Genomic DNA, 22,715 nt, shown 5'->3' on the forward strand with positions numbered 1-22,715 from the left:
GTCATTAAGAGGTGTTGTGTAACTCCTATGATGTGGCACATCATGAAGATGTGGACCATTACCATTGGTCCACATCTTGCCACCTCACAATGATGTGGCAAATGAGTAACCTCCACTCATTTAATGTGGCCAACCCACATTAAATGCAATGGAGGCTTGTAACCTCCATGAGGTGGCAAAGCAAGATGATGTAGAACAACACTATTGGTCCACATCTTGCCACCTCACTCATGATGTGGTAAAGAGTCAAGTCAAACTTGACTCTTCCTCTTCCTCTCTAGTCAAGTCAAACTTGACTCAATCTCTCTCATGGTTGATCTAATCTAACCATTTGATTCAAGCTAACTTAATATAATGAAACTAATTCATTAAATTAAATTGATCTAATGAGTCATAATCTAGATTAGACTCATTAAATACATGAATCAACTTGAGTCTAACTCAATTAACCCAATTTGGATTACTCTTAATCCAATTTGATTCATCAAATGAATCTAATCCTCTTGGTTCATCGTATGAACCAAATCTCCATCTAATTGTCCTTAGTGTGTGACCCTATAGGTTCTTGTAACGTTGGCAATGCCCCTAAACTCATTTAAGAGCATAAGTAATGAGCGGTATCTAGCAACACATCATTACTACCCAAGTTACAAGAATGTTGAGATCCAACATCACCTTGTGACTACTAATTGTGACTCCTCACAATATGTGACATTGTCCTTCTATCCTAGACATCTAGATTGATCAATGTGAGGCATAAACCGTGTCATCCTCTAATCAATCTAAATCTTGAACTCCAAGTAGACTCACTCAATCAAATGAGCGCAACATCTCATGTTGACTCACTTGGGCATGGCCATGCACTTCGTGGTCTAACTCTATCAAGAATATTGATGTCGCTCCCGTCATATGGGAGGGATAGATCCCATCTACATCACTCACATCCCTCTGCATAATTTGTTATATACCCAGTAATCGCCTTTATAGTCCACCCTGTTACGGGTGACGTTTGACGAAACCAAAGTACATAACTCCTTATGTAGGGATCCATGGTGACTTCAGGTCAAAGGACTAATAGTTATACTAATAGCCACATGAGAAAGTATATGACACTCATATAACGATCCATGATACTTTCTCATGGCGGGTCATTCAGTATACATTCTCTAATGCATACTCATGTGTCAGCTTGATATCTCTATATCCATGACTTGTGAGATCAAGTCATCGAGCTGACCTACATGCTAGTCTTATTGTATTAACATTGTCCCTGAATGTTAATACTCGACTAGGAATGATTTAGAGTAGTGTTCCCTATATCATCTCACTATCAATTCAACCAATCGATTTATATAGGTAAGAACCTTCTACTCAAGGACGTTACTATACTTATTTTATCTGGCACTAATACAAATAAGCATAATAACCAAAAACCAAATGCCTTAATATATATACAAGAATATGATATACATGAGTCCATACAATCATCAAATGATTGGCTCTAGGGCTCTAACTAATAATTGTATGATCATACCCCAAGAACAAGTACCAGAATACATCGAAATCATAATTTAATTGAGGTTAATGTAAACAAAATGTTCAATAAGTTTGAACCTTTCATTTTCAGGGTACAAGCAAGTCAAATTTTCTATCTTAAAAACCCTATGAAGAGAAGATATAGTGAATGATTATTTGTTAGTTGAATGAAGCCTCACTCGACTATAGAAATGTCAAACACTATCAATGCCCAAAATCATGATGCATTTCAGAATGATAAAGTGGAAAGACATTTAGTTGATTCACAACTCCAATTCACATCTCAATTACTTATAGATGTTAATGTCATTTATAAGGAGATATATAATAGAGAGATGTCCAACAATGAGGATGAAGTTAAACTAATAGAGTCTAGCGATGAGGACATAGAAACTGTTAATGTTGATTAGTCAGATGTTAATCTTAACTAAATATTAATATTATTGTTCATCAAGTAAGTTATATTTCTATATTGTTTGGTATTAATGTCATGCATGTCTGTAAATTTTATTATATTATGTTGTAATATTATTTTGCAAATATTATTATGACAGGACAACAGGCAGTAGCACCCGTGGCTACAAGGTTCTTAGAGTTGTCGAAGATTCATAAGTATTTTTTGTTATTAGTAATTCAAGTTCATATATTATTTTAATAATTTTTATACATTAATATTTTTTTTCAGATTTATTCTTGATAGTCACCGGGTTGCCACTTATATCATTGGAAAATATAAAGAACAAGTATGCACTTATAGTACTACATGAAGGCACGTAGACCAGGAAATGAAGACGTTTTATTATAATGAATTTATAGTAAATAATTTAATATATATGGTATTCTATATTATATTTATCCTTTAATATATTATATTTTCAACTTATAATTATAGAAAAGATATACATGAGAAGAATGACAAGAAGAATAATTTAAAGCTATATAGAATAGTTACTGTGTCAAACTTTACATAGACCTTATGTACTATATAAAAAAGAAGGACACTAGGCCAGCGTTTGTTTTCGAGATGACTGTTAGGACCTTCGGATAGCGGCTAGAGAGGGGGGGTGTGAATAGCCGACCCCAAATTCTCGTTTCTTCCTACAATTTGAGTTAGCGCAGCGGAAATAAAAAGTAGAAACGAAAATGGAGAAGATCAAACCTCAAACGCGACGATATAACGAGGTTCGGAGATGATACTCCTACTCCTCGGCGTGTCCGTAAGGTGGACGAATCCTATCAATCCGTCGATGGATGAGACCCCGGAAAATCGGCTAATAAAAACTCCTTCTGGGTGGAGAAACCTCGCCACAATCTCTCTTGCAACAGCAAGATCAGAGTACAAGAAATACAGCAAGAAGTCAAGAACAATATGAATGTAAAACACTAGTTTGTTTGCCTTCTCGTCGACTGTTGATGAAGCAGCAACTTCACGGATGCCAACCACAGCAGCAACTGTTCAGTTGGAAACCCAGCCGAGGGAAGCTCACACGAAGCTTCAGCAGTGGAGAGCTCAACAAAGCTCAGATCGTAGGAGCAACAACAGTAGTAAGTTCGCAGCACTGTTGATGTAGAGGCCCTTTATATCCTGAACCTGCGAAGAAGACAAAGAAGAAGCAGAAATCTAGCCGTTGTGACTCAACGGCTAGACCTGGACCGATCAGGCTCCACCCTGATCGGTCCAGGGTGAATCTGATCGGTCAGGGGACCGATCAGGCCCGATCCCTGATCGGTCTGTGGACCGATCAGGCCATCCCTGATCGGTCTGTGGACCGATCAGGCGATAGGTGGATCGGTCCACAGACCGATCCTCCCTATTGTTCTCTGAATCCCATCGCTTCCTGATCGGTCTACCGACCGATCAGATAACTTACAGAAAGCTACTGTTTGGTTACTGATCGGTCACCAGACCGATCAGATGACCCACAGTGAGAATCAGTGTATCACTGGATCGGTCAGCAGACCGATCCAGATACCCATAGTATCACTGGATCGGTCAGCAGACCGATCCAATTTCCCAGCCTTAAACCTAAAGCCTTCCTGATCTAGAGAACGAGCTACCGAGCCCTCTCTGACCTAGTCCGGAGAACGAGCTACCGAGCCCTCTCCGACTTCCACGTCCGGTCCAGAGAACGAGCTACCGAGCCCTCTCTGACCTAGTCCGGAGAACGAGCTACCGAGCCCTCTCCGACTCTATCCAGTCCAGAGAACGAGCTACCGAGCCCTCTCTGACCTAGTCCGGAGAACGAGCTACCGAGCCCTCTCCGACTCCATCCAGTCCAGAGAACGAGCTACCGAGCCCTCTCTGACTTCCACGCCCGGTCCAGAGAACGAGCTACCGAGCCCTCTCTGACCTAGTCCGGAGAATGAGCTACCGAGCCCTCTCCGACTTCCACGTCCGGTCCAGAGAACGAGCTACCGAGCCCTCTCTGACCTAGTCCGGAGAACGAGCTACCGAGCCCTCTCCGACTCTATCCAGTCCAGAGAACGAGCTACCGAGCCCTCTCCGACCTCCCATGCCAAGCTTCCATACTTGGACTTTTCCCCGTGCCAAGCTCCCTGCTTGGACTTTTCCCGTGCCAAGCTCCCTGCTTGGATTTTTCCGTGCCAAGTCTCCATACTTGGACTTTTCCCGTGCCAAGCTCCCTGCTTGGACTTTTCCGTGCCAAGTCTCCATACTTGGACTTTTCCCGAATCAAGTCAACTCAAGTCGGGTCAACCAGATCAACCTTGACCAAAGGTTGCACCCACAATCCCCAAGTTCCTATTCTTGTCAAACATCAAAATACAACTTCTCTATTCTTGTTAAACATCAAAATATACCTCGAGTCAGGTCAACTCGAGTTGGGTCACCCAGGTCAACCTTGACCTAAGATTGCTCCAACAATCTCCCCCTTTTTGATGTTTGACAAAAACCATAATCAAGTTAGGTTAACCCGATAACCTAACTTAGGTTTTCCAATAGTTCTCCAATGTTCTTCCTCGAACATTCTCTGAACATTCTCCCCAAACTCCAATGTTCTTCCTTGAACATTCTCTAGACATTCTCCCCCTTTTTGACACACATCAAAAAGAGTGAATCAAGGTCAAGAGTTCTTCCTAATGAAAGTCCCATACCTTTCATTGAAACCCTTAATTTCCCCCTTGATACTAAAATCAACAATCAACTTAGTGATAATCCCATATCACTCATCCTCAGAAATCTTGACGAGTAAAAACTCCCCCTAAAGGTCAACTCCCCCTTGACCATTAAGTAAAACTCCCCCTAAAGGTCAACTCCTCCTTGACCATTGCACCAACAATGTCTTGGAGAGTTTCAACCCTTTAGAAATCTAAAGCACCAACTTCCATAGCTGAAATTTCAGACAACAGTCGAAAATCAGCATTTTGGCACGCTCTAATCGGTCACCAGACCGATCAGGACTCCACTGGATCAGTCACCAGACATCGGTCCAGTGACCGATCCAGACTTCCCTGGACCAATCAGGATCTTCTCTGATCGGTCCACAACTCTCTGATAAGGATTTCTGATTTTTCTCCCGAAATTCAGAAACCCCTAAAAAATCACAGAAAATTTCAAAAATTGTAAAATTTTGAGGATACATTCCTCATAACATATATTATCATGGAAAAATAGTTTTCTATGAAAATAACTTCCATTTTTAAATCTTGATACAAAGTTCGAAAGACTTTGAAATAGCTCAAGGTTAATCCATCTTTGTATCAACTTGCTCAATGATGAATGCTATCACTAGAAAAGCTTCATCAAGGTTTTTCAAATCAATTTTGAAATGATTTTAAACCATTCAATTTAGGACCACAATCTTAGGGCTAAATGTACATGACTTGTACACAAGTTTTCCCTATGATCCTCAAACTCGAATTAGGCTCATCTAGGTACAAGAACTATGCACCTTGATCATAACTCATAATCCTAATATCTCACACACATCTAAGGTGTATCAAACACATCCAAGTCAATTTTGATGTGAGATATGGGTTTAGGTCATCTTAAGCTAAGTTCTCATGCATTTTCTAAACAACAATTTGATCTCCATATCAAATTGTGTTTCTATCCTTAAATCAAATTAATTGATCATAAATGCAAGAGATGATGACATGACATAAAATAATATCATAAGTGGAAACATGTGCCAATGTCATGATGTCATGTCATCGAGTATGAAACTTAAATAAGGCATGACATATAACTAACCTAAGCATTATCATGATATTTCAAATGATAATAAAATAAATATGATGTCATGACATGGCATATGACAAACAATGTATGGCAAATAACATATAAAGGTATAGAAAATACCTAATTCTAGCCTTAGTTGCCATTTTTGATAATTTTGATCATTTTACCATAAATTCTATATTCCTAAGTGTAATAGACCTAAAATCATATACTAAAGATTTTTTAGATCACTATGTGCCAATTAGATTGACCCTAGAAAACTCCTCAAATGTGGTTGACATATCCTAATCACCTTAGGAATAATTTTTAATTTCATTTTCAAGGCTTGATTATACCTTGAAAATTCCTAAAATACCACATTTTGCCATGAGTAAGTTAACTACCTATCCAATTAAGGTTGGCACACCCTAAACCATCTAGCGTGAAGGAATCACGCTCCTAGGAACCCAATACCTATTTGAGCTCATTGGGTTCACTAAATATTCACTAGGGATGACTTCCCTAGCAACCCTCCTAATGACCCTCCTAGGCTTTAAAGCCTTGGTCATTTGGGACTCATCAAGATCAACTCTAGGGATGACTCCCCTTGTGACCTTGGTGATGGTCTTCTTAGCCCTAGGTCTTGTTCCATAATCGAATGGAACATTATGATAAGCGGGCTTGACCACTTGAGACTTAGGTTTGTGACCCAAACCTCTCATGTCCTTGGGCTTTGATTTTTGACCCTTAGACCCTAGAGTTGACTTCTCCAAATTCTTAAGAGTCTTTTCTAAGGTGTCAAGTCTTGACCTCAAGACTTGATTTTCCTTCTTTAATACCTCAAGCTTTAATTTTCCATTTTTCTTTGAGGTATTCCTAGGCATATGTCTAGTTGTTTTGGGATTCCTATCTAGGTTTTCCTTAACCTTAGATGAGTTAACTCTAGGGTTGGCATTTCTAGCATTGTCCTTATCTAGGCTAACATGTTTGGCACCTAAGCACATGTATCGGTTTCTATGGTTATCATGCTTATCATTATTGACAATTGCAATAAAACTACTAGCATGCGTCTTATTAGAATTGCAAGAATGTGCCTTAAAGGATACCTTAGGGTTTGCCTTAGCTCCCCCCATAGATGTGCTTGGTCTCTTTTCCTTGTGAGGTTGCCTCCCCCTTGGACATTGACTCCTATAATGTCCCCTTTGCTTGCATTGGAAGCACACCACGTGCTCCTTGCCCTTACGTATCGAGACTCCGACTTCCTTGACTTTTGGTGCCGGTGGAGTCTTCCTAATCCTCTTTGGACATTTACTTTTGTAATGCCCATATTCCCTACACTCAAAGCACATTATATGTAATTTACTTGAAATTAAGTTGCTTGAGTTACCTAGGGTTGAGGATGGATATAAGCTCTCTCCTTCATCCCTTCCGGAGGTAGAGACTTCTTCTTCTTGCTCCAGTCTTGAAGAAGAACTCTCCTCCTCTTCTTCCTTAGATGTTGAGTAGCCCTCAACTTCTAATTCCATACCTCCATGATGTGAGCTACTTGGCTCACTTGACTCCTCTTCATGACTTGAATTGGAGCTCTCCTCATGGAACTTAGCCAAGTTGTTCCACAACTCCTTGGCATTGTTGTATCTACCTATCTTACACAAGATATCATTAGGTAATGAAAATTCAAAGATTTTCGTTACCTCGTCGTTGATTATGGATTGGTGGATTTGTTCCTTCATCCACTTCTTCTTCTCGAGAGGTTCTCCTTCTTTATCCACCGGAGGAATAAAACCTACTTGTACACAATTCCAATTTACTAGGTTAGTCATAAGAAAATACTTCATTCTTACCTTCCAAAACGCGAAGTCGTCGCGATCGTAGAAGGGTGGAATCGTGACGTCTTCTCCAAGTTGATCCATTCTCTAGCTCGTGCTCCCCCGGGTGTTAATTCGACGAAGAGCGACCTCGCTCTGATACCACTTGTTAGGACCTTCGGATAGCGGCTAGAGAGGGGGGGTGTGAATAGCCAACCCCAAATTCTCATTTCTTCCAACAATATGAGTTAGCGCAGCGGAAATAAAAAGTAGAAACGAAAATAGAGAAGATCAAACCTCAAACGCGACGATATAACGAGGTTCGGAGATGATACTCCTACTCCTCGGCGTGTCCGTAAGGTGGACGAATCCTATCAATCTGTCGGTGGATGAGACCCCGGAAAACAGGCTAATAAAAACTCCTTCTGGGTGGAGAAACCTCGCCACAATCTCTCTTGCAACAGCAAGATCAGAGTACAAGAAATACAGCAAGAAGTCAAGAACAATATGAATGTAAAACACTAGTTTGCTTGCCTTTTCGTCGACTATTGATGAAGGAGCAACTTCACGGATGCCAACCACAGCAGCAACTGCAGCAACTGTTCAGTTGGAAACCCAGCCGAGGGAAGCTCACACGAAGCTTCAGCAGTGGAGAGCTCAACAAAGCTCAGATCGCAGGAGCAACAACAGTAGTAAGTTCGCAACACTGTTGATGTAGAGGTCCTTTATATCCTGAACCTGCGAAGAAGACAAAGAAGAAGCAGAAATCTAGCCGTTGTGACTCAACGGCTAGACCTGGACCGATCAGGCTCCACCCTGATCGGTCCAGGGCGGATCTGATCGGTCAGGGGACCGATCAGGCCCTATGCTGATCGGTCCCCAGACCGATCCCAACTCTCACAGAGAGTTGGTTGCGATCCCTGATCGGTCTGTGGACCGATCAGGCCATAGGTGGATCGGTCCACAGACCGATCCTCCCTATTGTTCTCTGAATCCTATCGCTTCCTGATCGGTCTACCGACCGATCAGATAACTTACAGAAAGCTACTGTTTGGTTACTGATCGGTCACCAGACCAATCAGAAGACCCACAGTGAGAATCAGTGTATCACTGGATCGGTCAGCAGACCGATCCAGATACTCATAGTATCACTGGATCGGTCAGCAGACCGATCCAATTTCCCAGCCTTAAACCTAAAGCCTTCCTGATCTAGAGAACGAGCTACCGAGCCCTCTCTGACCTAGTCCGGAGAACGAGCTACCGAGCCCTCTCCGACTTCCACGTCCGGTCCAGAGAACGAGCTACCGAGCCCTCTCTGACCTAGTCCGGAGAACGAGCTACCGAGCCCTCTCCGACTCTATCCAGTCCAGAGAACGAGCTACCGAGCCCTCTCTGACCTAGTCCGGAGAACGAGCTACCGAGCCCTCTCCGACTCCATCCAGTTCAGAGAACGAGCTACCGAGCCCTCTCCGACCTCCCATGCCAAGCTTCCATACTTGGACTTTTCCCCGTGCCAAGCTCCCTGCTCGGCCTAGTCCGGAGAACGAGCTACCGAGCCCTCTCCGACTCTATCCAGTCCAGAGAACGAGCTACCGAGTCCTCTCTGACCTAGTCCGGAGAACGAGCTACCGAGCCCTCTCCGACCTCCCATGCCAAGCTTCCATACTTGGACTTTTCCCCGTGCCAAGCTCCCTGCTTGGACTTTTTCCGTGCCAAGCTCCCTGCTTGGATTTTTCCGTGCCAAGTCTCCATACTTGGACTTTTCCCGTGCCAAGCTCCCTGCTTGGACTTTTCCGTGCCAAGTCTCCATACTTGGACTTTTCCCGAATCAAGTCAACTCAAGTCGGGTCAACCAGATCAACCTTGACCAAAGGTTGCACCCACAATCCCCCAAGTTCCTATTCTTGTCAAACATCAAAATACAACTTCTCTATTCTTGTCAAACATCAAAATATACCTCGAGTCAGGTCAACTCGAGTCGGGTCACCCAGGTCAACCTTGACCTAAGGTTGCACCAACAATGACATGGAGTGCATGAATGACCATCTAGGCTGCAGAAAGGTGGTAAGAAAATGCTGAAAAGGCTCGATCAAACAAAAATACATAGCTAGTTGGCCTGAGCACCGAAACCTCTTGGTATACGTCAGGATCCAGATCTATTGTTGAGCATAACATGGATCTGATGAATTTAATTTAAAGTTATATTTTGTAATAGATTTTGTATTTATTACCAAACTTGTATAATTTTGTCCTAAATTATTTGTGTATGCAGAAACGTGATTTTACCCGATAACCCACATATATGGAGGTCTTTCTTAAGACCCATAAGAAGAAGGATGAGACATTTATCGATTCTCGATCTCGGACCTTACACGTAAGATTATTAATTTTATTATATTTGCTCGTTCATATTTTGATTAACTTTAGTAATTGTTATCAAATTAGATATTAATTATATTATATTTTTCCACACATGAACAAATGATAAATAGAGTGGCTCAGACATCTCAACCATAGTTATATCCTCTATCCACTGATGTGCTAAATGAGATTTATTATGATATTATCAGTAGAAAAATAAAAAAACTCCACCCTCTATGACATTTGCTCCCAGGCCAAAGTTGCACTTGATCATTTGAGGATTCCTAGGGTCCATGCTTGTTCCTCTTTTTCTATTAAAGTGCGGTCTTTAAAATGTGAAAATAAAGAACTACGCACTCAACTGAAGTCAATGGATGAGAGGATGACCACTATGAAGCAGTGGAGGGTCGTTGAGGAGTAGAGGAGGGTCGTTGATGACTAGGGGAGAGATGAGGAGGATTGGAGGAGCGTCGAATGTGACGCGAATAATGAAGCTCTCTTTGCCCATATGCGAGCGGTCATTGCTAATTTCTCCCAGACCCAAATACTACATGGTTTTGAGTTAAAGGAGACCCAAGACTCATTTGACCGTGGTGATTAGCTTTTCTGAGATTTGTTCAACTATAATTTAATTTTTTATTTATCATATATAAACCTTGCAAAATATATTTATTCTATTTTGATATTCTAATATACTCATTCTAAATATTATATTACTATATGTTTTAGGAATCCCTATTTACATATTTATCACGATCATCATCATCATCTTTCTATCTACGTATCTTTTTTATTACATATAAAATTATATATATATATATATATATATATATATATATATATATATATATATATATATTTTAATTATACATCAATCTGATCATAATCTATTCTATTTGACTTTCTCTAAAATTTTATATTACTAGTATTATTTAGAGTATTTTTTATCATGGTATGGATTTATATATTTGATTATATACATTTGGATTTAGTTATGAGTACTTGTTTATATTATTGTGTTTGTGTTTTATTTCTATTATTGTGTTTGTGTATTGTTTAGATTGTGTTTGTTTCTATTTGTTTATATCCATAAGATTATTTGTTTGATTTTGTTTATTTGTGTTTGTTACATATGAATTGTTAGGATATATGGAACTTAGGAATATAAGAAATCGAGCGAAAGACACAACGAACGAGAAGAATGGCACGAGAAATGAGTCGACGAGCTCGATGCATTCAAGGGACGAGAAGTTACGGAAGAGTATACTGACGGATGAGAAAGACACTCGTGGCGCTTCTGAGGGACGACAAGCTGAGAGAAAATTTTCTCGAGGAGAAGGTTGGAGTTGGGTTTGGATGAGTTCAACTCTGGATGATTGGAAAATCACCCAAGCGATCAGAATAGCCGGGCAAGTCAACACAAACATGACTTGTCTAGGCGCCCGGACTCCAGGCGCCCGGACTAGTTCGAGCTCCCAGACCATCTTCGGCCAGCACAGGCGCTTCATTAAGACGTTGCTACAAGGATGACGTTCAGAGCCCATGTCAGTACCAACCCAAATGCCCGAACTCGTCCTAGTGCCTAGGCAAGGATAAAATATTATCATCAAATTGTTGAAGAGTCATTGCGAAGTAGATAAGGTGCACCACTTGGGGCGTCAGGACCTACTCCAGGCGCCTAGACTTTGATATTGCATTAACTATCAAATATAGTTTTGTAGCACCCAACAATTAGAACAACACTAAAAAAGAAGAAAAACACTGGACTAAGAAAGAGCTCACTAGTTGATGTCTACAACGAAGCGGCTCAACTGCATGTAAATATCAAGGCACTGATCACTGGAGTTAACAATCTCAAAGAAGTGGTAACAAATAGAGATTTAATAAGGTATGCTTTAAATGTATTCCTGAAAACTCCCGAATGGACCTCGCTAGTAGACGTCTACAACATTTCCAAGAACCTTGAGGTAAGTAGTTTAGAAAATTTATTTTCTACCTTTGAATTATATGAATCTAGATGTGCAGGCATAAGAAAGGATAAAGAGCCAAAAAACAACGTCGCCCTGGACATGAGAAAGGTTGAATCAGATTCTAACACATCTCTTGACGAAGATTAAAAAAGCTTACATGGTAAAAAAAAATTTAAAACTAACAAATTCAACAAGTCTCAAGCTAAAAAGCTTTTACGGAACAAGAAAAGAGTATAATGCTACAACTGTAATGAGGAAGGACACATAAAAGAAAGTCGCCCGAAATTAAAAGGCAAAGACAAAGGATCAAGCAAGCTGAAACAAAGGAATCTTAAAGCAACGTGGAATAAGTCATCAGAAGAGTCCGAACTGAAAGAATATGTCAGACTAGCATTAATGGCGAGTCACCAAACGAAGAGCATCGATGAAGGGATAGCTACATCAGAAGATAGCAGCAATGAAGAGGGAAAATCCAACTTCAGATCAGATATGCTAAGGTAAACCCTTGACCTCCTGATCAGTTATATTCTGGTATAATCTTAATGTCTAAATCAATGTGCAAACCTAAGTCTAAGAATAATAAATTGAAAAAAAAAAAATATTGATTTGAAAATAAAATTAGGTAATGCATGCCCATTAAAACTTTTTTGACAAAGTTCGAATGGAAAATGATGCGGCAATATAGGGAGGCCCACCTAACACAGGGTCAACTATCAAGGTGGAAGTCAAAATCAAGGTGGTCAACATCAAAGTGTCAAAGGATCGAACGGAGGACAATTGCATCGCCAAGGTATCAAAGAACCGAACGGAGGACGATTGCATCGCCAGGGTGTCAAAGGGCCGAACGGAGGGCGATTACAACGGCCAGTCGAGACAGTTAGTGTCCGACCGGCGGATGTTCGAGCGGACCACCCATCCAGCTCGGGATAATATGATAAGATAATCAGACGCTCATGGCATAACAACAGGACGCTGAGGAGGTCGAAGAGCTTGTCTGATCCGAAGGGACAAGCCACTACAACCAGTCACCGTAAGAAAGAGCGCATGATGTCAACAGAGCGGAGGGATCCCGGCTGAGCAACCACCCCGCTCGGTTAAGCAACGAGACCACTGTCATATCTCTCAATATCCTTTTGAAAGATAGTGTCGTTGACACCAGACATGGACAACAGACGGATCGTTTGGTTAGAATCAATTTTTTTTAAAAAAAAAAATCATTAATTAACCGATTTTTTATGAATTTTTTTATCTAACACTATAATTTAAATTTTAAAATTTAGAGATAAATTTAAAAAATCTTAATTTTTCAGGAGATTATCATTATATTTTAAATATTAAAAAATAACCAAATTTTTAAACATAAAAAATTACTTTTAAAATTTTAATTTTAAAAATAATTCTATCTTTTCAAAAAAAAATTATTACGGGCAAAATTTATATTTACTTTTACTGAAAATTTTACTCTCAATCCAATTGTTTATGATTGAGTTTGATAAAAATTTATAGAAATTTTCAATATATAAAAATAATTTTTTATTTATTTTTGTCAAAACAACAAATTAACATATTACCTTTGTCAAAATTATTTCTAATTAAAAAGCAATTTCCATAAACTTTATTCAAACACCCCTAGAAAAAGTTTTCTTATTTTTCTAACTATTTTTTCTAATTATTTCTCTAACATATATTTTTTTTTAATGTAATCACAGGGAAATAATATAAAGATTAAATTCAGGGGAAGTTTTTATTATAAAATTCTTGCTTTAATTGTTATTTTATTTCACAAAATAAAATATCATGTCTTTATTCATCTCGAGTTAATACACATTAAAAATAGAGAAATAATAAGTATCCGGGATAATTTTGATGTGGTCAACTGAATTAAGTTAGATCATATTATTATTTGACCCTTGTGTTTAAGTGTGCAAGAACTTAGAAATGCAAGAAGTCGAGCGGAAGACGCAACGGACGAGGAGGATGACACGATAAGCGAGTCCACGAGCTCAGTCCAAGGGATGAGAAGGGTGTGCGTGGCGCTTCCAAGAGACGAGAAATCGGGGAAGAAGCTTACTCGAGGAGAAAGCCGAAGTTGAGTTCGAGTGAGCACAACTCTAGATGGCCGAAGAATCACCCAAACGATCAAAACAGTCAGACAAGTCAACACAAAGTTGACTTGTCCAAGTGCCCGAACTCCAAGCAGCCGAACCAGTCTGAGTGTCCGGACCACCTTGGGCCAGCACAGGCGCCTCGTCTGTAAGGATGACATTCGGAGTCCATGTGTCACCACCAATCCAAGAATCCGGACCGATCTAGGCGCCCAAGTGAAAATAAAATAGCATCATCAAGTCGTTGAAGAGCCGTTATGAAGTAAATAAGGTGCACCGCTAGGGTGCCCGGAGCTACTCCAGGTGCTCGGAGCTGCCACATCAGCCAACAAACAAATTCGACCAGTAGGTTATAAATAGAGCTCCGATCCTAGGAATTTAATATAACACTTGTAAACGACACTCGTACTTCATTCGGAATTCTGTTTTAAGTTGTTTGTGCTTTCACTTTTGTAAGAGGCTTCTCTGCTTGCATTATAGGAGAATTTTAGTGAGCGTTTATCGTCTTAGATTAACAACTTCCACGGTTGTAACCAAGTAAATTCTTTTGTGTCTCTTATTTTCTTTTTATGTGTTTTATTTCTAATTAAACTAACGTGTGTTTTTGCTGAGAATGATAGCAAAAGAAAAGGTAGAAATTGAGCTTGTCAGATATTCACGCTCCTCTAGCCGATCTCAAAAAACCTACACCTCTAGGCACAAACAAAGAGACTTTTATTAGATCATGCTTGAAGGATGCTTCTACTTGTTCAAAAATCTATAATCTCGGATGTCTAGTTGGTTAGAAGATGACAAATTTACTACAATGAAATAAGAGATCAATTTTCGACAGTTGTCTCTCGAGGGAAAACCACTCAACCCTAGTGATTTGGCGGTCGGCTAAAAATTGATCCCATAATTTATCTCCCTTCATATCATCTAGGAACGAATTATGATGGACATCTAGGATGAACATAATTATCTTTTAGTGTTAATACAATTGTTCACAAATCTGTCTTCTTCTTTGGCCTATTTGTGTGTTGTGAAACAATGCCTTCAACATTCAATAGCATCACTTGATAGTAATGTCTGTACCTTATTGATATTGCTAGTATTTTTTGTGTTCACGGGGTTAACTAAAAGAAAGTGACAATAAAGATGGCAGCTTATAATAGTCCTAGTTGTTCACATATACCATCTACCATAACAACCCACACCAACCTTAGCTGTTACAGACCCTCCCCTGAAGCCTATATCAAATCAACTCTGATCCTGTCTGAGACCTACGAAGATGACGTATTGAGTACAGTGGATAAATGATTGATCGTCAGAAGATCTTTTCTCCTAAAGAAGCTTCTTGATCCTGCGCACAAGGAGACGATCCAACAAAATGTTAGATCCTAGAGAGTAAGAGAGAGTCCTTGGTGAAGGTCCTCCGACGCTCAAGTCAGTCACAGTCTGAACAAATGGATGAAGAACAGTCAGAACGTATGCGCGAGAGTAGAGTTGCATATGCTAGTGAGTGTCCCTTCATCACGAAGAGGATTCCCCTTTTATATACCACCTCACATAACCTCTGCGATCATGAGGTGACAAAATGTGTCAGAATTTGTTAAGCAATTCATCATAATCGTCCAAAGAAACTTTATCTTACCCACATGTATACCCTTTTTATCATTTACAACTTTTGTTATTGCCGAGGTTGTCGAAGGAATATACTGATATTATTGATTTGCTGATGGTAGACACGATGGTTCCTGAAGAAGTTTCTAGAAGAATATTCTTTGACACAAAGTTATTATTATGACAAGTTGTCGGGATATTATCTGTTGAACATGATTCGATCGGTCCTTAAGTCAGCCGCCCTATTGAGATGATGTTGTCAACTGAATATAATCTGGCCAGTCCTTAAACCGACCGCCTTGTTAATATGATATTGTTGGCTGAATATAATCCAGTCGGTCCTTAAGTCAGTAGCTTTGTTAAGATGATATTGTTGGCTGAATATAATCCAGTCGGTCCTTAAGCCTACCGCCCTATTAAGATGATATTGTTGGCTGAATATAATCCAATCGGTACTTAAATTGGTCATTTTGTTAAGATGATATTGTTGGCTGAATATAATCCGACCAGTACTTAAGTTGATCGTTTTGTTAAGATGATATTATTGGCTGAATATAATCTAGTCGGACCTTAAGTCGATCGCTTTTATTGAGCTATTCAGTTGCATTATGTATATTCCACTGCATCATATTAAGTTGTTCACCCACATTCTGCCCAACATCAAGATACTCGCTAGAGAACGGTAGAGTGCATCATGCTCTCAGGAAATCCCTTTGATAATAATATATGTTGTGCTAGAATTCTGTTCAGATGGTAATAATATAAATATAAGTGTCGTATGCCCGATCATCCTTTTATTTGACTGAGCGTATGATACGTCACCTAAAGAAGGCCTGCTTCGTTCTAAGAGACTTGATTAATGTATCAAGATGGATTGTACTTGTCCTGCCCGATTTTTTGCACGACCAAGACATATAAGTCTATCTGACTTTATAACTAAACGAGTTTACCTACCTACTATCCCCCAGTAATTGGTCTGTTGTGGAATGAATCGTTCTGATCGACCCTTAAGATCGGTCGGCCTTGCTCATGGTTACCTTAAAATCTGGTCGGCTCTGAGACATCAAATTCCCTGATTCACTCGGCTTGAGGTTTGATCGTCTTCCCCTGGCCGGATTAAAACCCGATCTGGTTAACCTAAGAACATTAACATTAGATGACTAATTCAGACCAGATAAGGGGATATTACTTTTTTTTTTCCAAGTAAGATCGTCACATCATCTTGACTTAGACTACCCCCATCATCTTAACTCCTACTACCACATCACTTTCCGAATCCACTCATCATAATTCATATCAAACTTAATCAAAACAAACTGAATCCACTCATCATAATTCATATCAAACTTAATCAAAACAAACTACGACCTAGCTCATAAGTTGCAAGGGCTTCAGCTAACCCAAGCTCATTTGTGGCTCAGCTAGGTTCGGTTCTATGTCACGGGCTTTAGCACCACTCATCTATGAGGCAATTTCTAAAGAGTTGACAACTAAAGGAGTTTGTGCCTTTTAAGCCAACAAATGAATAGAAGCCACTAGATGTAGCATTGCCTACATGAGTGTCGTAAAATAATAAAATACTTAAAACAATTTCAAATCGGACGAGATATCACTTTCTAAGTCGGCATAAGTAGATAGTTAATATATGATTCTTTTTTTTTTTTTAATAATAATAATAATTATTGAGCAGTCACCCTACTTTATTTACCTAAACAAATATCATAATTTTAAAACTATAAAAAAATAATATCAAAAATAGTATTATTCCCTTTTTATCCCTTCCATCAACCTCCTAAATCTCCTCTTGCTCTCATCATTTTTCAATACATCCCCTCTCTAAGATTAAAAAGGATCTGATAGGTTCTCATATCAATCCTACCGTTGGATCTGATATGAGATCATATCAAGTCCAACATGGATCTGATTTTTCTATATCAGATCCAGTCTGGGTCTAATATTTTCTATATCAGGTCCAATCTGGATTTGATATTTTTCCATATCATGTATGTTAAACTTATATGATCCAATATCAAACCTAGCATTGATTGATATGAAATCAGACCCATGCATTAAAAATCAGCCTAGGATTTAGGAGGTTAGTGAGAAGCACAGAGAAAGCATAACCCTATTTTTGATTTTTTTTTTTAGTAATTTTTAAATTAGGATATTTCTTTAATAAATAAGGAAAAGTAATCATTCTTTTTGGTAAAAAATCGTAGTTAATAATATACCATTAAAATATGATTTCTAAATATTTTGCAGCATCAAATCCATTTAGTAAAATTGGCCACAACCAAACGGTAAATATGTTTGCCATGTTCATATATTTTTTGAATAATTAGTTACTATAATCAATAAACTTTAGCTAAATGACATATATCTATAGATATATATAAACTAATTTTACTTTCATTTATCTAGCTAATTAATTACTAATTAGACTCCAGTGCTAAAGCAGAAATTAAGCTCGTTCTTACCTCCTGCTCCGGCGATCGGACGATGAACGTGTGCAATACGCTGTCACTGTTTGCGTCCACCTTGGTGTCCACCACATCGCTCTGCGAGGTCCTCAGAGCTCGGATGACTTTGGAGAGCGGGTGCCCCTCCAGCGGGCAGCTCACCCGGACGACCACCTCCCCCTCCGCCGTCTCCACCTCGATCTGATTGGGCCTCCGGTGGTCCGTAGAGGTTGTTCCATCCCAGGCTTCCCGCTCCGCTTCCATCTCCTTCAGCTTCTGCTGAAGCTCCGTGATGTAGGCGATGGCGTCGCCCAGAAGGGAGGCCTTGTCCATTTTGGAGATGTTGGGCACCACCGCGCGCAGGGCGTAGAATTTCTGGTTCAGCTTCTCCCTCCGTTGCCTCTCCGCCTCCACGTGGTTCAGCGGCTCATCCCGGCCGTTTGCCGGCTTCCGCCCCCTCTTCCGCGGCCGCCTCACCTCTGCAGTCGCTGTAGTCTCCGCTTGCTCCTTGCTCGGGCCTTCTACGTCGGACAGATCTGCATCCATTGCTAATTCCCGAAGGCTGGCGGAAGCAGGGTTTCCTCCGACGGCACCAAAATCGATTTGCCCCGACGGCGGCACGAAGGATTGCGGCGGTGGCCGGTGAAGCTGCTGAGGCTGTACAGGGCTCACCGGGTCGCACTTGCTCAGATTGTGATTCCACTGCAGCAGAGTTCCGCCAATGCCGATTGGGTTCCTTAGTCGGTGATCTCCTGGTTTCTTAATCATCTCCGACGGCCTCTTTTGCGTCTTCGCCGACGAAGCAGCGTTACCATTGACACGATCGACGTCAGGGTACAAATCATTTCCAAAAATCCTGGGATGCTTCGCGATATGGCCACTGGTGGGGTTCTCCAGGCCGAAAGCGGATCTAATCGAGCGCAACACCTCGAAGCTCTCCGGCACGGCATCCAGAGATCCCAACTCAAGCACGGAGGCGTCGAGCGGAACGAAGACGGTGGTTCGGAACCCTGCCGACCTCGCAAGAAACGCCCGCATGCTGCCAACCACCGGCGATGCGAGCTCCGCCTCGGATATCCAGATATGCTTACCCGAGGCAAGCGCTTTCCCAGCCGCGTCCACCCCTTTTGGGAACGAGAAATACATCGAAGCCAGGAAGTACATCTCCGCGCCGGTGATGCGGTCGAGCCTCAGCGCGCAGTTCTCGTCGTCGGAGCCGCCGGATAGCAAGTGGAGCCACTCTAGAACCCGCTTCCGCATCTTCTGTCTTCCTCCATCTACCGGGTCGCCGCCGGCATCCTCTCCGTCGCCCAGCTCGCGGCAGTGGCCGTCTCCCCAACCGAGGACGAGATCCCCGGAAGCAGACCGCGCTATCTGCCAGAATATGGCGTAGGCCCAGCCGCCACCAGCCGAAGGCGGTCTCTCGACGAGGTCCTGGAGCTTGGTCTGTAGATCCGCGCCGCCGACGCCGACGGCGGTGAGTTGCCCGTCGAAGGAAGCCACACGTCGAGCGCAGATGTACTCGAACGCCTCCCGGCCGAGCACCGCGATCGCCATTTTCCGCTCCTCGTCGGACCAAAACTCAGCTACCACCATCTTCTCCGATCTCACAGATCCGATCCCGCCATCCCTCCGCCCTTCTCCGATTCTGATCGAGCGAGGGCGACGAAGCTCGTTAAAAGGGCAAAGAGGGAAGCGTGGGCGAGTTAACGGACACGTGTCGAGGGCAGTGTGGCTGGAGCTCGCCCCCGTGCTTAATAAGAAAACGTGAATCGAGGCGAGCGGCGAGCAAGGCGGTCACGAGCCACGACAGCTCGCGCAGCCTCAGAAAAAACGTGAAACGTGGTCGATTCATTACTTTAATTAGACCGTACGTCCGGTTGGGTTGGATTGGGATCGATTGGGTTGGGTTAGGTGAGCGGTTCGGTGGGTCCGAGTTGATCGGGGTGGCATTAATTATTTATACTTTCGTTTGACGGAGTCAATGAGCCACGTCCGCATAAACTCGGAGAGGTTCAAACGGGCACCGTGTCAAACGGAGTCAAAGCACTGATAACTAACATAATCACGATTCTTTTTCTCTGCCATGCGTTTACACGGATCAAGTTGCCTTTCTGGTATCGTATGCGTTTTACACGGTGTGATTCTAAGCGTCAGTCTCTTTCTGGTCTTTATTTGATGGGTGTTTTTCTATGCGTTCACACATCGTCACTGCTCCTTCAACTTGTTCACCCCGAAACCTCGTTAAATATGCTTCAACGCTATTATAATTTTAATTGAAATTAATACATATCAACTTATCCTTTATTATAATTTTCATCAAATGATTTTTTATCCCAGGAATTGACACTATTGACATCTAATAAATTTTGAGATTAATTCTATAAATATGAGGTCATCAATGAGTCTCCTTAATTTCCCTATGTCCTCAAATCATAATTCCACAACCTAGATAGTATGCTATGAGTTTACAATTTAATATAATTTTGATACAATTCACTATTAGAGTCAGATCTATTATATTCATTCAACAATAATACTAATATAATCTTGAATCTCTTTTAATTAGGATCATGTCTAAAATTTTAAAATCTAAATATTTTATAATTATTAGTGTGTTTTAGTTAAAATTCATTAATAACCTTAGTTACATTGGAATTATTGTAAACGTATATAAATTTTAAAATTTTGGACATGATTAGAGTTAAAGAGAATTCCAAGAACATGTTAGTGTTGTTATTGAGTAAATATAATATACTTAAGTCCAACAATAACTTTGTGCTAAAATTAAATAAAACTATCTAATTTTTAAAAATTCATAACATGTTAAGCTGTGGAATTAAAGTTTGAGTGCATAATGAGATTCAAGAGGATCCTAGAAGTATATTAATTCTTGTTTAGGTTGATTTTGATATTTTAAATATTATTAACAAATTTTGATCAAAATTTACAGATAATTATACAGTGCCTAGATTTTAAAATTTTGAGCATAATCAAAGTTAGAAGAGTTCCAAGAACACATTAATATTATTGTTGAGTAAATATGTTACAGTTCATCAGTGAGTTTATGTCAAATTATTTAAATTATCTAAATTTTAGAAACCTACACCATGTTATTTAAACTATGGAATTAAGATATAGTCAAACTCCTAGGAGCGTGTTGATCATGGTTTGGATTAACTCTAATGTTTATAGGGTCTTAATAATTTTGGTCAAATTCTAAACTTTCGATATTGTCAAAGTTAGGAGAGTCCTAGGAATATATTCCTAGTCAATATGATATGAATAAGTCCGGTCATGATTTATGTCAAATTTATTCAAAATAAATTTGGAAACTCAAAACAACCCGCGTAGTGTGTGAAATCAAGGTTGGAGGGTGTCAGTGACTTTTGATTAAGACCGATGATTTTATATTTATCAAATTTGATCAAAATTAATATTTTTAAGATTCATAACTCAAAAATCCACCTACATTTTATGTGTGATTTTAAAAAAATAAAAAAATTCAGAGAAAAATAAATCTTTCAAAACCATTATTTTTAAAAAAATATTAAATATTACGGTACTAAAGTATTTCAGGTAGGATCGTAAATAAACTAAATATTCATGAATAAATTTGGTGTTCAATTTGATAAGTGCTTGTTTATATTCGTTCAATATACATAAGATTAATTAAATAAATAAATTTTAATAGCTCATTAAACTAAACAAATAAGTCTGAACACATGTATTCAGCTCGTCAACGTTCGTGAATAATATTCTTAAACAATGTTCGTAAATAACGTTCGTAAACAATGTTCACGAATCATATTCATCAATAAAATTCTTTTCAATATACTAAATAAATAATAAAATAAAATAAATAAATAAGTTTAAATTATCAGGCTCCATAACGAATCAAATAAATTTGAATTGAGAGCTCGATAACATCTAAACGAGTCAAACTTGAACCAAGCTCAAGCCAAGCTGGAATTGAGAGCTCGATAATATCTAAACGAACCAAACTCAAATCAAACTTCAAACAAGCTCAAGCTTATAAAAAATAAATTAAGTCAAACTTGAACAATCATTTTAAAATCTTAGTTCATTTTAAGCTCAACTCAACTCGATTCGGCTACCTTATCAAACAAGCTTGAACACCCTAAAACTCGACTTAACTCATTTATCATTCTAATTTCAGATGTTTCTCAATATTCATACTCAAATTATATAAAAGAATATAAATTACTTAGTTAATTTATAATCAATCGTCAAGTAACTAAGCAAGAGGCGAAAAGAATTTTTATTCATGAGAATATATATCTATTAAGAATTCATCTATATTTTATTATAATAAATACGTCATCCTTTAATCAATTGGATGTCCATGGTGTACATGGATATTTTTGAAAAAAAAAATGATTTATTAAATCTGAAAATTTATAAGTCAATTAGATATTGATAAAGTTAGGTACCCTATGCAATACCTTTTCCCATTCTGATGAAACAGTTGAGCTAGAACCCAAACAGCTCTGGTCACCGACAACACTTCTGCTTCTGCTTCTGCTTCTACTGCATGCTACTCGTACTTTATACCGACGTACCAACACCTGATAAAGGATATTCTGATTCACGTTTTTATGGATTAAGGATGGTCATAATATAATTATTATTAGATTATAGTGTTAATTTAATTATAATTAGTTGTTATTTCT

At 39.7% G+C, this 22,715-nt stretch overlaps 1 protein-coding gene across 2 annotated transcripts; it reads right to left on the reverse strand.

Annotated features, from left to right (window-relative positions):
• Positions 1-15,071: 15,071 nt before the first annotated feature.
• Positions 15,072-19,725, reverse strand: LOC122034327 (transcription factor MTB1-like). 2 transcript variants are annotated; one of them, XM_042593529.1, is made up of 2 exons: positions 18,040-19,723; positions 15,072-15,302 (listed from the first exon to the last, which is right to left on the reverse strand). In XM_042593529.1, the coding sequence occupies exons 1-2, from the start codon at positions 19,615-19,617 to the stop codon at positions 15,267-15,269; spliced, it is 1,614 nt and encodes a 537-aa protein (XP_042449463.1). In that variant the 5' UTR covers positions 19,618-19,723; the 3' UTR covers positions 15,072-15,266. The 2 variants fall into 2 exon arrangements, with proteins under 2 accessions (XP_042449463.1, XP_042449462.1); XM_042593528.1 differs by lacking the exon at positions 15,072-15,302 and adding an exon at positions 15,328-15,515 and having other exon boundaries at positions 18,040-19,725.
• Positions 19,726-22,715: the final 2,990 nt, after the last annotated feature.

Source organism: Zingiber officinale, chromosome 11B (genome assembly GCF_018446385.1).
Source record: "Zingiber officinale cultivar Zhangliang chromosome 11B, Zo_v1.1, whole genome shotgun sequence".
Lineage (NCBI taxonomy): Eukaryota > Viridiplantae > Streptophyta > Magnoliopsida > Zingiberales > Zingiberaceae > Zingiber > Zingiber officinale.

Coding starts and splice junctions, on each gene's coding strand:
- LOC122034327 (XM_042593528.1), bottom strand. CDS start 19,617: ATGGTGGTAGCTGAGTTTTGGTCCGACGAGGAGCGGAAAATGGCGATC. Junction 15,516..18,039: donor TCCGATCGCCGGAGCAGGAG/GTAAGAACGAGC, acceptor TCATGATCGCAG/AGGTTATGTGAGGTGGTATA.